This window comes from Mobula hypostoma, chromosome 15, assembly GCF_963921235.1.
Source record: "Mobula hypostoma chromosome 15, sMobHyp1.1, whole genome shotgun sequence".
In the NCBI taxonomy this organism is placed as follows: Eukaryota; Metazoa; Chordata; class Chondrichthyes; order Myliobatiformes; family Myliobatidae; genus Mobula; species Mobula hypostoma.
The window spans coordinates 45,421,459-45,437,030 of NC_086111.1; the positions used below are offsets into that span (position 1 = coordinate 45,421,459).

The 15,572-nt window shown below is 40.6% G+C and overlaps 1 protein-coding gene across 3 annotated transcripts in view; it reads left to right on the plus strand.

Moving 5' to 3' along the window:
* The first annotated feature begins 1,255 nt into the window (after nt 1-1,255).
* adamts9 (ADAM metallopeptidase with thrombospondin type 1 motif, 9) overlaps nt 1,256-15,572 on the plus strand; it is a 266,041-nt gene continuing 251,724 nt past the window's right edge. For all 3 annotated transcript variants that reach the window (XM_063067960.1, XM_063067961.1, XM_063067963.1), the window contains exons 1-2: nt 1,256-1,590; nt 1,774-2,129. In XM_063067960.1, the coding sequence (XP_062924030.1) occupies nt 1,440-1,590; nt 1,774-2,129 (507 nt within the window). In that variant the 5' untranslated portion in view covers nt 1,256-1,439. The remainder of the gene's footprint in view (nt 1,591-1,773; nt 2,130-15,572) is intronic.

The following is a 15,572-nucleotide window of genomic DNA, read 5'->3' on the forward strand; positions in this document are numbered from 1 at the left end:
CTTTATTTTACCACCTTTCACCAACTCTGCAATCTATATTTAAAACAATTTAATATCATGCACACCAGAGGTATCAACTGTAAGACAGAAAATAGGCAATTGTATCTATTATGAAGTTATGAAATTGTAATGTCTTTATTATTTTTCCAGATATCAGCAGCAGTTTTCGGTCATATTCCATATATCACTTCAGGATGTTCCGACTGTACTATAAACGGGTTACTTAATACATCTCAGAAATTAAATAACAGGATTTCGTATCTTAACCATGATTTAAACAAAGTTCATTTAACACTGAGAAAGCCGTGTTTTTCTTAAAACTATTTTTGATGCATCAATAAGCTAAACCAGCTCCCTGTATAATTGAGGAGGACAATGAATGGTAGTTCCTGTGATCACCACCCACTCTAATCGCATCAAGGTCGTGGTGCATCCTGCCGGCTGCGGTTGCAAGAGGCACTGAACTAGAGATCTCAGGCGTACAAGAGGAAATGATTATTGAGCTGGGAAGTGGTAAATTATAAGGTACCCTTGTGTCCAACAGTTGGTTCACTTAACGTATCAGCATTTCCTGAACTTCAAGACCCAAGCAGAAAAAAAGTAAGATAACAAGAAGGAAATATTCCCGCGGATTTTCACTTTATTACCTCCCTGGAAATGGATTTGTCATCGATTTATTATGATTTATGATCGTTTAAAATCTTTTCGTTTTGTTGAACCAAGTGCATTACATTTCTCAGAACCAAAACTACATTGTAAAGAAAAAATATCTCATTTCAAAGTGTTTTCATCATTCATTTCCGAAGTTTAAACTATTTTTTATAAAATATGCTGAAATACTAAATTTATTTTAATCTCTAATCCATTACTATCGAAGGTGATGACGAAAAAGTTCAGAGAAAAACCCTTAAAGATTCCTTTTTGGATACTTTAATTCATTAATCTACTTTAAACTGATTGTCAAAGTAGCCATAGTAGAGGTGATGCCTGTTTCAGAGAACGTGCATACTGTGGTTTAATATTCTACAGTTTGCAACTGGGAAAAGAATAGTTCGTTAAAAAAAAACAGTGCTTGCTTAAGTATCCGCCCGGCAGAGCCAGGAGTGCATTCCATTGGTCTCGATAAGGCAGGGGAGGCGTCTCTGGGAGACGTCAATGGTTTTCAGAATCCGTCGATCCTTCACCAACCACCCACCTCCCCCCCCACCCCCCCCCCAGCCACCCACCACCGCTCCCCCACCCCCCACCCCGCCCCCCTTCCTAAAAAGATCCGATCCTCGAGTTCTCGTCACCAGCACTGGAGAGTAATGTAAAAACTAGCCAGCACTGACTTCCCCCTGTACCTCCTCTAACATTATGTTTTCTTACTCAAACAATTTCGGATGCTACGTACGCAAAACACCAGCTCCCCTAGCACTGTTCAATCGAGGATAAAGTGAATGAAGGTTCCGAGTGCTAAGTTACAGTGGTTGACTGGTGTTGAGGGCTCTCTGTGCATAGTCGTAATCATGCGTCTTGTGTTTTGGGTAGGGGTAACGTTACTTCTCGTCTCCAGTATAGAAGGAACACCACAAATGTATGAAAGACAAGGTAATACTCGACTAAACCGTGAACTGTGCATTATCTACCGTTTGTTGCAAAACGTTATTTTATGTATTTTTAGAGAAAAAAATAAAATGAATATTTAACAAAACTTATTTGACATCATACACACTGGAACATAATTTTGTGACGATGTCCCATATTTTAAATGAGAATTTTATCTTGTTTCAGCAAAACTACGAGAGCAGCTGACGGTTTATGAAATTGTAACTCCCATTCGAGTGACTGAGTCCGGGGAACCTTTCCCAAACACGATGCACTTTAGAAGGAAAAAGCGAAGCGTTGATGCCGATCTCTGGGCCTTGGTAACCCATTACAGAATTAATGCTTTTGGGCAATTTTTTCATCTTAATTTAACTGCCGATTCTGGATTTATTGCACCTATATTTACCGTTATACACCTTGGAATACAAGCTAATCTCACAAACCCCCACGAAGAGGATACTGACACGAAGCACTGCTTCTACACAGGACATGTCAATGCTCAACCAGAGCACACAGCTGTGATTAGCCTCTGTTCCGGACTCGTAAGTATTTTAACCCTCTCCATACTGAATTGCATTTTGAACTTTTGGATAGAAATTGCATAATGACATAAGTTTGGAACTTAGCGTTTCTATGTTTTGTAGCCTTTTAGATATTATCACGACCCAGAGAGGGGGCGTATGTATGAAAGTTGATCAGTTTTGTAAATCTGTATTAAGGGAGGTGAGATGCCCATTGACCTTCCCTTCTCTCGGTGAGATGGACAGCTCATCGCCACCCCCACCCCTCACGCTCCCACCCAGTCAGCATCAGGAACACCTTCAGATGACTATCCCCAGATAAGACAGGCGAGTGGTGCAGACTGAGATTGTAGTCGGGTCAGTTCGCACGGTATGACACGGCATCTAGGGAGCCTGGGAAGAAGTTCTGGTGAAGTTTGCGTCAGCACCGCTGTGAATGGAACAGACGGGCCGCTCTTCTACGTACACTACAACGCACAGTGCCCCGATCTGGAAACATTCTGCTTGTGCACGGCGTCATCAATTCCCTAACCTTGCATCTTCCTACTTCATATCCCAAGTGACGAACTCGATCTGAACAGGAAACTTCAATACATCACAAACTTAGGTTTCGGTTTGTGAACCAAGTGAAATTTTTTTCGAAAGGGTTAGAGTTGTCACTAATCTCTTATACAGACAATATATCAATTTCTTGGTCTGGTTGTACACTTGAACAGTTGAGCTCGCGTACTGCCTTGCCTACAGTGTAAGACTAATGTGTCAATCACCAACAATGGATTCACTTACTTACCTTGCGGCGGCTATTTGCAAATGCGGTTCCCCCTGCAATTACTATCAGCGGGGCATCCTCTCAATATGACGCAGCTACCGAACTCTTATCAGTGCTGATCTCCGCTGTCAGAAACAACGACAGACTTGGGGGCAGTCTTCAGATCAGCTTCATTTTCAAGCCACCGGGGCTGAAATCGTGTCCGGGGCTCGTCGCGCTATAACAACACCTGAGCGCAGAACAAGATGTTGTTTACCAGCGTGACAATTGTTTTGCTGGGCGGTGGGTGGAGTTCCAGTTTTCTTCCTGCGGCCTCTTTTCTTAAGGCGGCCAAGAATATCTGCGGTATTTTTTTTTTGTTTTATTTAATACATTTTCAATTGATCGAGTATGCTTCATGAACAAAACAACTCAAAACATATCCTTGTCCGGCTACCGTGAAGAATACAAATGTCCACTCTCTATTATTTGATCCAAAGTACGAAGGGAAGCCCCAGTGTGCAGGTCCACCTTAACAGGAGGAGCAAATCTTGACGCCTTCTCACCTCTCTCATCGAACTGCACTTTACAATGGAGGCTGAGGCGAGGCAAAACGCCCCCCCCCCATCCACCCCCGACCCGACTTTGTTTATGTCGATACCAGAACTCAATCTCTGCAATTGTCACCATATTGATTCCGACCGGTGGAGCGAAATCGCCCGTCATATCTCCCAAAGCTGCAGTGCAAAAGTTAGATCAATTACCTCAAGTTATATTTTAAGAAGTCACATTTGTAGCCATTGTATGTAGTTATTTCCCATACCGAAAGAAGTTATGCGCTGTCTTGAAAACGATCTGGGGAGATGTGGTGAAATCACCCATATTGGAGTTTACAAGATTAAAGGTTGATCTCAGTAAAACATTTAAGAGTTAAGAATGCAGAGAAGTGCGAGGATTTGCACTTCGATGGGACCATCTAGAGTAGGTCTTACACAGTAGGGCACTAGGAAATGTGGTAGAACAAAGAGATATGGGAATACAGGTCCACACTTAATTGAAAGTTGCATCACAGGTAGATGGGGTCGAAAAGAAAGCTTTTGGCATATTGGCCTTCGTAAATCAATGTATTGAGTATAGGAGATGGGATGTCATGTTGAAGTTGTAAGACATTGGTGAGGTCTAACTTGGAGTAATGTGTGCAGTTTTGGTTCCCTACAGACAGGAAAGATGCGAGCAAGGTTGAAGGAGTGCAGAGAAAATTTAGAAGGATGTCGCTGGGTCTGGAGGACCTGAGTTATAAGGAAAGATTGAATAGGTTAGGACTTTATTCTTTAGAACATAGAAGACTGAAAAGAGATTTGATAGAGGTGTACAAAATTATGAGAGGTATAAATTGAGTAAACACAAGCAGGCTTTTTCCACTGAGGTTGAGTAGAACTACAACCAGAGGTCATGGGTTAAAGGTGAAAGGTGAAAGGTTAAGGGGACCATGAGAGGAAACTTCTTCACTCAGAGGGTCGTGGGAGTGTGGAATGAGCTGCCAGCACAAGAGGTGCATGCGAGCTTGATTACAATGTGTAAGAGAAGTTTGGCTAGGTGTATGGATAGTAGGAGTATGGAGGCTATGATCCAGGTGCAGGTTGACGGGAGTAGGCAGTTTAACTAATTTTGGCATGGATCAAATGGGCCAAAGGGCTTGTTTCAGTGTTGTATGCCTCCATGGTTCTTTTGCCAGGAATTGATAAGGTAGATGTTGAGAATCTGCTTCTCCTGGATGGAAAAGCCTCAGACTGATGGCATACATGGACTGAGCAGGAAAATGGACGAGATGGGGGAGGATGGTGGTGATTTGTGGGGCTTCTTATTTCTAAAACTCTCCCTTTCCCCTCACCCCTTTTCTCTGTTTTTCCAATTCATACTCATTCTACCACAGTTCTACTCTCTCTTACCACATTCGAATGAGAATCAGGTTTATTATCACTAATATTTCATGAAATCTGTTGTTTTGCGGCAATGGTACAGTTTTAGACATAGAAATTACTATAACTTAGATTAAACAAATAGATAGATAGTGCAAAAGGGGAATAATGAGGTGATATTCCTGGTTTCATGGGCAATTCAAAAATCTGATGGTCCATGGAAGGGAAGAAGCTATTTCTGAAATGTTGACTGTGTTTCTCCATACTCTTGTACCTCCTGATGATTGAGTGTAATTTTTCTGAGGCACCATCTCTTGAAGATGTCTTTGATGATTGGCAGGGCTGTGCCCATGATAGAGCTCGCTGGGTTCGCAGCCTTTTTCAGTCCAGTGCATCGGAGTCTTCATACCAGGCTGTGCTGCAGCCAGTCAGAATGCTCTCCACTGTACACAAGACCATAAGATATAGGAGAAGAAGTGGGACATTCGGCCCGTCGAGTCTTCATACCAGGCTGTGCTGCAGCCAGTCAGAATGCTCTCCACTGTACACAAGACCATAAGATATAGGAGAAGAAGTGGGACATTTGGCCCGTCAAGTCTGCTCCGCCATTCAATCATGGACTGACCCAATTCTTCCAGTCATCCCCACTCCCCTGCCTTCTCCCCATACCCTTTGATGCCCTGGCTAATCAAGAACCTATCTATCTCTGCCTTAAATGCACCCAGTGACTTGGCCTCCACAGCCAATTATGGCAACAAATCCACAGATTTACCACCCTCTGACTTAAGTAATTTCTCCGCAGCTCTGTTCTAAATGGAGGTCCTTCAATCCTGAAGCCATGCCCTCTTGTCCTAGACTCCCCTACCATGGAAAATAACTGCCTTATCTCATCTGTTCAGGCCTTTTAACATTTGGAATGTTTCTATGAGATCCCCTCTCATTCTCCTGAACTCCAGGGAATACAGCCCAAGAGCTGCCAGACGTTCCTCATATGGTAACCCTTTCTAAATCTGTAGAAATTTGCCAGAGCCTTTGGTGACATACCCAATTTCCTCAAACTTCTAGTGAACTAGAGCCACTAGTATGCCCAGGATTTGTTAGGCTCAGGATAGATCATCTCTCTTCCTCCATTTGTTCTCTCACTTCTATTCACTTTCTCTTGCCCCATTTGCACTCTCTGCACCTGACTCATTCTCTCTCTCTCTCCCCCATTCGCTCTTGCTCTTCCCATTTGTTTTCTCTCTCTTCTATTCACTTCCTCTTTTCCCATTTGCTCTTTCTCTACCCTATTCGTTTGCTCTCTTATTCATTCGCTCTCCCCATCTGCACTCTTGCCCTTTCCTACATTTATTCTCCACCTCCAACTTTCCCCCCACTTTGCCCCCCCATCCCTGGATAATTCTCTCTCCGTCTTTCTCTTTAGGTGCTGTCTCTCCCTACCACCCCCACCCTGTTTTGCCTGTCTGTCTGTCTCTCTCACTCTCGCTCTATTTCCCTTCCTCCTTTACTGCTTGTTCTCTTTCCCCTATTGCACTTGCTCCCTCCTCTCTATATTTGCCCCATCTCTCCTCTCTCTCTCTCTCCCCCTCTTTCCCCACCCCCCCCCCCACAATCTCCATTCACTAGACAACAGGACAAGAGTCAGGCCTTCACTTGCTCACTACCTCTCTCTTCCATCTATCTTCATCACCACACCCCTTTCTTCTCTCTGTACTGTTTTCCTACCCTTAGATCGCAAGGCAGCAAGATATGAGAATAGCCTGTAGTTGCCAGATGTGTGCAGAGTAGATGGACAGTCCTTTTACCTCACCCTACCAAATGAAAGAAGGCATTTGAAGCATTGGGGCAGTTGGCAGCAGCAGTTAGGTGAGGGCTTCATGTCCAAAACAGTTTGGTCCCTGGTTCCTAACTGGCATTCCATTTGTGTCAAAGCCTGCAGTTTGAATCCCCATAACAAGGTAGGAAACCTCCATTGAAATTCTTGGGCATTGCTAATAGTATTGGAACAAATCTTTGAAAATATCATTTGTTGATGTAATATCATTTATGTTAAAGAGGGATTTTTTAAATTTTGCTTATTAATTGGCACCTTTCCATGTTCATTCCCATTATGTTGATCAAAGTGTAGAGGAATGTCCATACCTTGTGATATACATAATCCATGTTAATATAGTATGATCACTACAAACATTTAATATTTTGAGTGGTTAATTTTGTCAGCATGGTGCAATACAAGTAATTTACTCATAATTGTTATGGATGCAACATGTGCTCGAGGAAGGACAAAATGGAGAATTATTGAGTAGGTGTCAGGAAGGTTGCTTGAAATTATTTAGATGTACCTCAAAGTAGATCTCAAGAAACTAACTTTTCAAGTAAAGTAAAATATTAAATGCAGTCCTGTCGGGTACCAGCCTCCAACAATTACCAACCAATATGTGAGATTTATTGAAATGCAGTGGGCAAGTGGCCAAGCGGTTAAGGCATTGGACTAGCGAACTGAAGGTCGTGAGTTCGAGCCCCAACCGAGGGAACGTGTTGTGTCCTTGAGCAAGGCACACATCGCTCTGCGACGACACTTGTGCCAAGCTGTATGGGTCCTAATGCCCTTCCCTTGGACACCATTGATGTCATGAAGAGGAGAAACTTGCAGCATGGGCAACTACTGGTCTTCCATACAACCTTGCCCAGGCCTGCGCCCTGGAGAGTGAAGACTTTCCAGGCGCAAATCCATGGTCTCGCTAGACTAATGGATGCCATCTTATTGTAATGTAGCTTAAGTTTATTATCATGGGCATACATACTCAGGGTATAAAAGACATAAAAGTTAGCTTTCTACAGCAGCAGTGCAACACATTACCAGCATGAAAAACACATAGAGTTAACATAGAATTAAATTAACATAAATTAAATATAACTTGCATAACAAAATATACATAATCATATTAGCGCATTTTGAGAGAAAAATGAAATGTAGTGTTTTGATTTTTCAGATCTATTCAAGAATACGCTGGCAACGGTGAATATGCTGTTCTTGAACCTTGAGGTGTGGGTTTTTCCTGCTCCTGTACCTTTGCCTGATGGCAGCATTTTGAAGAGGGCATGGCCCAGATGGTGGAGATCCTTAAGGATAAATGTCACCTACCTTAGATTTTCCCTATTATTGATGTTGTCAATGGAGGGTAGAGCAGAGCCATGGTGCACCTGGCTAATTGACTACTTATTGTAGCCTCGTATCGCTATACATTTGAGTTTCCATACTAGGCCATGGTACAACCAGTTAGAACACTTTACACTGTACATCTTAAATTTGTCTGATCTGTCTGAGTGTTTGATGGCACACTGAATCTCCTTAAACTTCTAGGAAAATAAACATTCAGGCATGTATTCCTCATGAATTCTATGTGTTGGGCCCAGAATAGATCTTCCAAGATGTTAACACTTGGAAATTTGAAGCTGCTTACCCAATCGACCACAGACACTTCAATGAGGATTGGTGCACACTTGCTTGCCCTCCCCTTCTTAAGTTCCATATCCAGTCCTTTGGTTTTGCTGACAATGAAGGCAAGGTTGTTGATATGATACCACTCAACTACTGCATAGAATTAGGATCGGGTTAACTTTATAGCAGAATAATTAGCTGGAAGAATTTAACTTGTCAAAGGTGGGCATCATAGCAATGGTGCTGCTATCAAATATTGGTAATGGTAACAGCTTGGCATTTGTATGGTTAATATGTCACTTGCTGTTTATAATCTCATGCCTGAATTTTATCCAGATTTTGCTGTACACTTAATTTTCTAAGAAATAGATGGTAAGTTTAGGAAGTTGCACTGAAGGACATGTTTAGGACATGGAGCCAACACCTTCTGTATTTCCAACCCCTGGATCATTTTTCCCTGGACATCCATCGATTACAGTTTTATTATGACTCCTTGATATCATACATGATTGAATGCTGCATAGACAGAACGGGCAGTCAACTCTGTAGATCATCTCTTTGATCCGCACTTGGACCAACACCACGATGTAGCTCAGAACTGAATGTTTCTCATGAAACTCACACTGTTCATTGGTGAGCAGGGTACTGTTCATTTGGGTATTGCTTGGTAGTGCTGTTGACGACAGTTTCCATCACTTTGTTGATGATTGAGTGTAATCAGAATCAGAATCAGAATCCTTTATTATTGCCAAGTATGTGGACACATACAGGGAATTTGATGCCGGTTTCCCTGAGCTCTCGCTGTACAGAATCAAAAAGCAAACAAAACAATAGTGCAAATAATCATGAACTATGTACAATGAGGTATACCTGTGTATGTACAGGTAGATTGGTTTATAATAGACTAAAATTCAAGTGTTCATAAGACTGATGGCATACGGAAAGAAACTGTTCTTGTACCTATTTGTCCTGGCATACAGTGATCTAAAGCGCCTACCAGAAGGAAGGAGTTGGAACAGGTGATGTCCAGGGTGTGATGGGTCTACAACGATGCTGCTTGCTTGCTTCCTGACTCTAGATGCATATAAGTCCTGCATATAACCTGATTAGGGACTAATTAGCCAGATTAGATTTCTCATACTTTTTGAGGATGAGCACACCTGGGCAATTTTCCACATATTCAGACAGATATCAGTAACATAGCTGTACTGATGTCAGCTTTGGTTGACACAGCTTGTTCTAGAGCACAACTCTTCTGAATCAATGTCAGGGTGTTGTTTAGTCCCGTGGTCTTTGCTGTCATCTCACATGGAGTGAATTGAATAGACTGGCTTCTGATAGCAGTGGTCTTAAGAGGAAACAAAGATGTGTCATCTATGAATGGACATTCTTCTCCCATTTGCTATTTCAGATTTAATTAGCACATGTACTTCAAAATATGCAGTGAAATGTGTCCTTTGCATCAACAGGGATCTGTTGGGGGCAGTCCACAAGTGTAGCCACGCGCTATTACATCTAGATGTGGCAGAGTTTCAGAGCTTTAGTCTGATTGATTGGTTGTGGGATTGCTAACCTTTGCCTATTGCATGCTGGTTTTGCTGTCTAGCACAATTGCAGCTTCACAAGGTGGACATCTAATTTTTAGCTATATTTAGTGATGTTCCCAATAGGGAGTAGCAGCAGGAAATCTAGAATAGTACAGTCAAGCAGACGGAAGCTGGTTTTATAAAAGGGACATCTTGTTTGTCGAATTAATTTGGGTTTGAGATTGTAACGATAATGGGGAACTAGCAAATGGATTTCCAATAAAAACACTTGATAAGGTGCCATGTAAAAGATAAAAGTTTCTGCACAAGATAAGAGCTCCTCACATTGGTTGCAATGTATTAGCATGGATGGAGAATTAGTAACATAACAGAAACCATACCTAGGAGAAATGTGTCATTGGCAAGTTGTACCTAATGGACTGCCACAGGGATTAGTGCAGGGGCTTCAACCATTTTTAATCTATACTAATGATTTAGATGATGGGATTGAATATTGCCAGGTCTACTGATTGTACAAAGGTGTATAGGTAAACAAATTGTGAAGATAGCAAGGTAAGCCTGCAAGAAATATAGAAGAATTAGCAAGGGGCCGAGACATTTGTCAGATGAAGTACGTATAATGTGAGGAAGTGTGGAATTATGCCCATGGAAGGACAAATAGAGAAGCAGAACATCATTGAAGTGGAAAGGGATGATGGAATGCTATAGACGGATCTGTAGGCCCTCAAGTATGGACCACAGAATGGTATCTGCAGATACAGCAAGTTATTTGGAAGGCAAATGGAATGTTGTTCTTTACTGCATTGGGAAAAGGGATAGAATATTAAGTGGAAGAGGTCTCATTGCAACTGTGTGAGTGTTGAAGAGACCATAGCTGGAGTCTTGTGTATAATTTTATTTTTGTTTAGGGAGGGAGAGCCCTGCAGTGAGAACTTTATGTTTCTATTTATAAAGTTTGATTTCTAGAATGAAGGGGTTAACGTATGAGGATGGATTGAGAAGTTTCACTTATGCTCATTTGATTTCTTTTTAATGAAAGGTGACTTTAGTGAAACGTATGAAACTTTTAGGGGACTTGACGTGATTAATTCCAAGCACATGTTTTCCCCTTGTAGGAAGACTAGAACTAATTTCAGAATAAGGACTACTCCACTTAATTCAGAAAATAATTCATAAGTTTCTTATCCTTGGTGGATTGTGAATCTTTAGGATGCTACGTACTGAAAATTCAAATAGACAGAACTTTGGAGCCTAAGGGAATGGAGGTCAACGGGAACCAGCTTTATTAACAAGAAAGTGGAGGTCAGGCTAAAATTCGATCAGCCATTACCTTATTGAATGACAGAGGCTCAGGAAGGTAGAAGGCCTTCTCCAGCTCCTGCTTTTTAATGCAATTTGCATCTGAAGAGGCATGAGAACTTTGAGTGATGTCACCAGCTGATTAACTTGCATCTATCATGAATGAACCCTCTTTTATCTCCTTCAAAGATTTCTATAATATTTGGTTCACTGGAGTAAATAGAAGCTGATTTATAGGGACTTCAAGAAAAACTAAGATAGATCTAAATTACTTAAATTTAGACACAATAATTGTGTTAAATTGGTGAGCTGCAGTTACAAATAATATGATGCCATAGCAATAACTGAATAGCTTCCTTTTGGGCTGTTACAGATCTATGCTTCCAATTATGTAAATATCTGACTAAAATCAGTTATTATCAAGTATCTTTTCAAAAAATATATTCTTGATTTAGATTTGTTGCTTCTCCAATGAATTGTTTCTTTGCCGGGGTGTGAAAATTAAGAACCATTTTCTGGCCATAGAAGAACATATTGATCAGTTAATGGAGTTTGGATATTCGTCTCTTGGATGACTTAGGACACTCACACAATTTCTGGTGTCTAAACTTTCCAGTAGAATTTCCCTGTCATGCAAGCAGATAACTCTATTGCCATGGAAATGCCCACTTTATGTTAATGTTAGTGTTGTATTTCTGATTACCTCTTGGTATCTTACTGAAGAACCGTAAAACAGCTTCGTATTGCTGGATGTTGTGAGGTGTCAGTACACCGTTTATTTGGACAATTTTTCCCTCTGTTTTATTGGAGTGCAAGACATTACTTATTTCATTTATTATGTTTCGAGTCCGGGCCCGAAACAGATGTGTCTTTAATCAGTGTGAAGAGAAACTTATTTACTTATGTACAATGGCAAAGGAAAGCTATGTATTTTGACAGAAGTTAGTCAAGAAACCTTTTTCCCATTTTTTGAAGAATTTTTTAGTCAATGATTCTTGAGATATGTGCCTTTAACCCCAACACCCTCTATTCCACTACTTGCTTTTCAGTCTGCCACACTAGAGTAAAATTTGGGACTTGCAATGAGCAACACTGTGGGAGATCAAAATGTATTAAGAAAATACTTTAATCATACGTAGACTTGGGTCATTATACTCATGTACAAACTGAATAACTGTCATGGACTAATGTTTATATTTTAATTTTGACAAATGCATAAATAAACCACATGTTTAAATCAGAAGGAATGATTATTAAAGCAAATGAATGAGTATTGATAATGTAAATCCACAATTGATATCCTTTTTGCAGCAGGAGGAAAGATGCTGAAGAGAATGATAGGAAAGACCAAGGTACCTGCAATTTCTGATAGCGATTCATATCTGTGCCTTTTGTATAGAGATTAATGTTTGTTTTGTGGTTGGAATCCCACCAGAGATGGTTAGTCTCTCTCCTGTTCTTGTGGTGGGCAACACAGCAGTGAGTAATAAGTTTATTCATTTGAACACTGGGAAAGATTTTCAAGGAACCAATTTACCATTGTGAAAGAACGTTGCAAAGAAAATATAGACATAATTGTGATAGAATAAGGTGTAATTTTCCGGTGACATATAGCTAACACAGGACAGTAGTAAAGGAAAAGGTCATTCGTGGCAGTGCAAGGAAAGGGTGCATGAAAGGCCTTGGGAAAAGATACACAATACTGATCAAGTCTCATTTTAGTACTGGTGAGGGAATTCAATTTATGTTGATATCAATAAAATTCTAGATAGCATTCATGCATCCTCTCATCCATATCTGCTTACCATCTGTGGCTCATTCCCTTGTTCAGTTAGTTTACCAGCATCTCTATTCTGTTGGTTTCATCATGCCCTCAGACATCTCTCAGCTCCATAACATCACTACCCTCTTCATTGTGACCATTGTTGCCACTCCTTTAAGTTTCTACCAGCTTGTCACAAAAAACTGTGGGTCAATTGTTCAAGAAAAATAACAAGATGGCTTGAGTCACAAAAATAGATTGAGGTGCTTTTATTTACCTCAAAACAAGAAAAAAGCTGGAAAAAAAACAATATATATAAAGCCACCCTTAGACTAAACACAAAAGAAAAAAAAACCAAAGCCTTGGTAACCTGAGGCTTATAGCTGCTAAGCCCCTCCCCCAGAACAACCAAAAGCTAATTAACTCATTAAAGATGGTATCCTCCACCATCGGCACACCTGTGCGGGTTGCTGCTGCCTCTGTATGAGACAGCTCTGGTTCAGACCCAGTCGCTATTACTGCTGGGGATGAGTGTTTTACCAAGTGCGCCATGTGCTGTCTGTAATCAGTGACGGGCCTTCGTCACACAGCTCATGAGAACTTCCCAGTAAAGAAGAATACTTTGGCAATATTGGATAAAGAGAAGGTACTTAAAAAGCTAGTTGTCATGAGTAGATAAGTGACTTTGTGGCTTTCTGGTGAAAGTAAGGGTGGAAATTGCACAGACTATAGTGTGGGAGAGAGAGACCATTATTTAGTTACCGAGTTCTTCTTGAACTTTCAGCAAGAATTGACTGATCCAACTTTCCTCACCATTCTTCCACCCTATCCCTATAACCTTTACTTCCCTTACTGATTAAAAGTTGATCTAATTTGGCTTTGAAAATATCTGAAGATTTAACCGCCACAGATTTTGGAAGCAAGGAATTCCAAAGGCTCGCAACTGTTTAAGACTATAAATTTTTTCTCAATTTTTTCTTACATATGTGCCAATGTATTCTGAATCTATGTATTCTTGTGCGGTCCCAGCATTTACCCTGATAAAATTCTCAGGGTAACTCCAATGAGTTCAGATTCAACCTTTCCCCATTAGACTTTCCTTCCATGCTTGGAACATCGTAGTGAATTTAGTGATAGTGTTTCTTTCCTTAATTATAGGGACCAAAATTGTTTGCTCTAGATATGCTCTCACTAGTGCCCAGTGGTAAGAGTTTACTACTTGATACACTAACTTCCTTAAAATAAAAGCCAACATTCCATTTGTCTTCCCAATTCTGTATGAACTGCATGAACTTTTGTGTCCTATGCCCTCCAGTCCCATCATCCTGCAGCTTTCTCCATTTAAATAATAATTTGTTTTCTCATCCTTCCTTGCAAACAACTTCACATTTCCCTCTTCATACTCCATTTTCCAACCTTATAACTATTCATTTAATCTATCATCTCTCTGAAAGCAGTTTGTATTTTCTTCATCGCATGCCTTCCCCTCTACTTTTGTACCACCCACATGTACGGTTAAAGTGTGTTTGCTTCCTTCCTCTAAGTCATTAGTGGAAAATTTATTAGGTGACCACTGAACGTATGTTCGTGGACTTCTGCTGCTGTAGCGGATCTATTGAAAAATTCATTTAGAGATACTCTTCTGCACACTAATCTTGAGCACGTGGATATTTGAGGTACTGCTGCCTTCTTGTCAGCTTCAACCTGTTTGGCCATTATCCTCTGACCTCTCCCGTTTACAAAGTGGTTTCATCCACAGAATTATCACTCACTGATGTTTTTAGTTTTTCACACAACTCTCGAGACTGGTATGTGTGAAAATCTCAGATGATCAGCTGTTTCTGAGGAGCTCAAACCACCCCGTCTGACACCAACAATCATTCCACAGTCTAAGTCACTTAGATCTTATGTTTTATCCATTCTGACATTTGGTCTGAGCAATAACAACTGAACATCTTGACCACATCTGCATGCTTTCACAAACTGAGTTGTTGCCACATGATTGCCTGATAAGATTTTTGCATTAACAATTGTACAGTGTACATAATAAAGTGGCCACTGAAAGTACACTGTAAACAACAGTTCAAAGTTCAAAGTCAATTTATTATCAAAGTACGTACGGGGTATGTCATCACAAACAACCTTGAGATTCATTTCTTGTGGGCATACTCAATAAATCTAATAACCAAAATAGAATCAATGAAAGACTGTGCCAACAGGGCAGACAAGCAGAGTCCAAAAGACAACAAACTGTGAAAATACAAAAAGAAAGAAAAACTGAATGAATGAATGAATAAAGAAATAAATATTATCAAGAACATGTGATGAAGAGTCCTTGAAAGCGAGTTGATAGGTTGTGAGAACAGTTCTGTGATGGGGTGTGTGCTTCTAGTACAAAATCCCTATGACACCCCACTGGTTATAGAATGCCAACCTGAAAATGATACCCTTCTCCCCAAGCATGGCTTCCTGCTGCTTAGCCAATCCTATATCCATGTAAAAATATTACCTCCAACACCATGATCTTCTATCTTATATAGTAACTTTTTGTTACCTTGTCAAATGCCTCTTGAAAATTCGAATATATCTGTAGGTTCACCACTATATGCTCTGCCTTAGAGAAATATAATACTTTCGCCAGCTTGATTAAGTAACCACTAGCCAAATGTTTTGTTGCCACCTGATGAATATTTACCATTTTTCCAGCTATCAGCATATAGTTACTTTCTTTTTGCCCTCCACCCTTT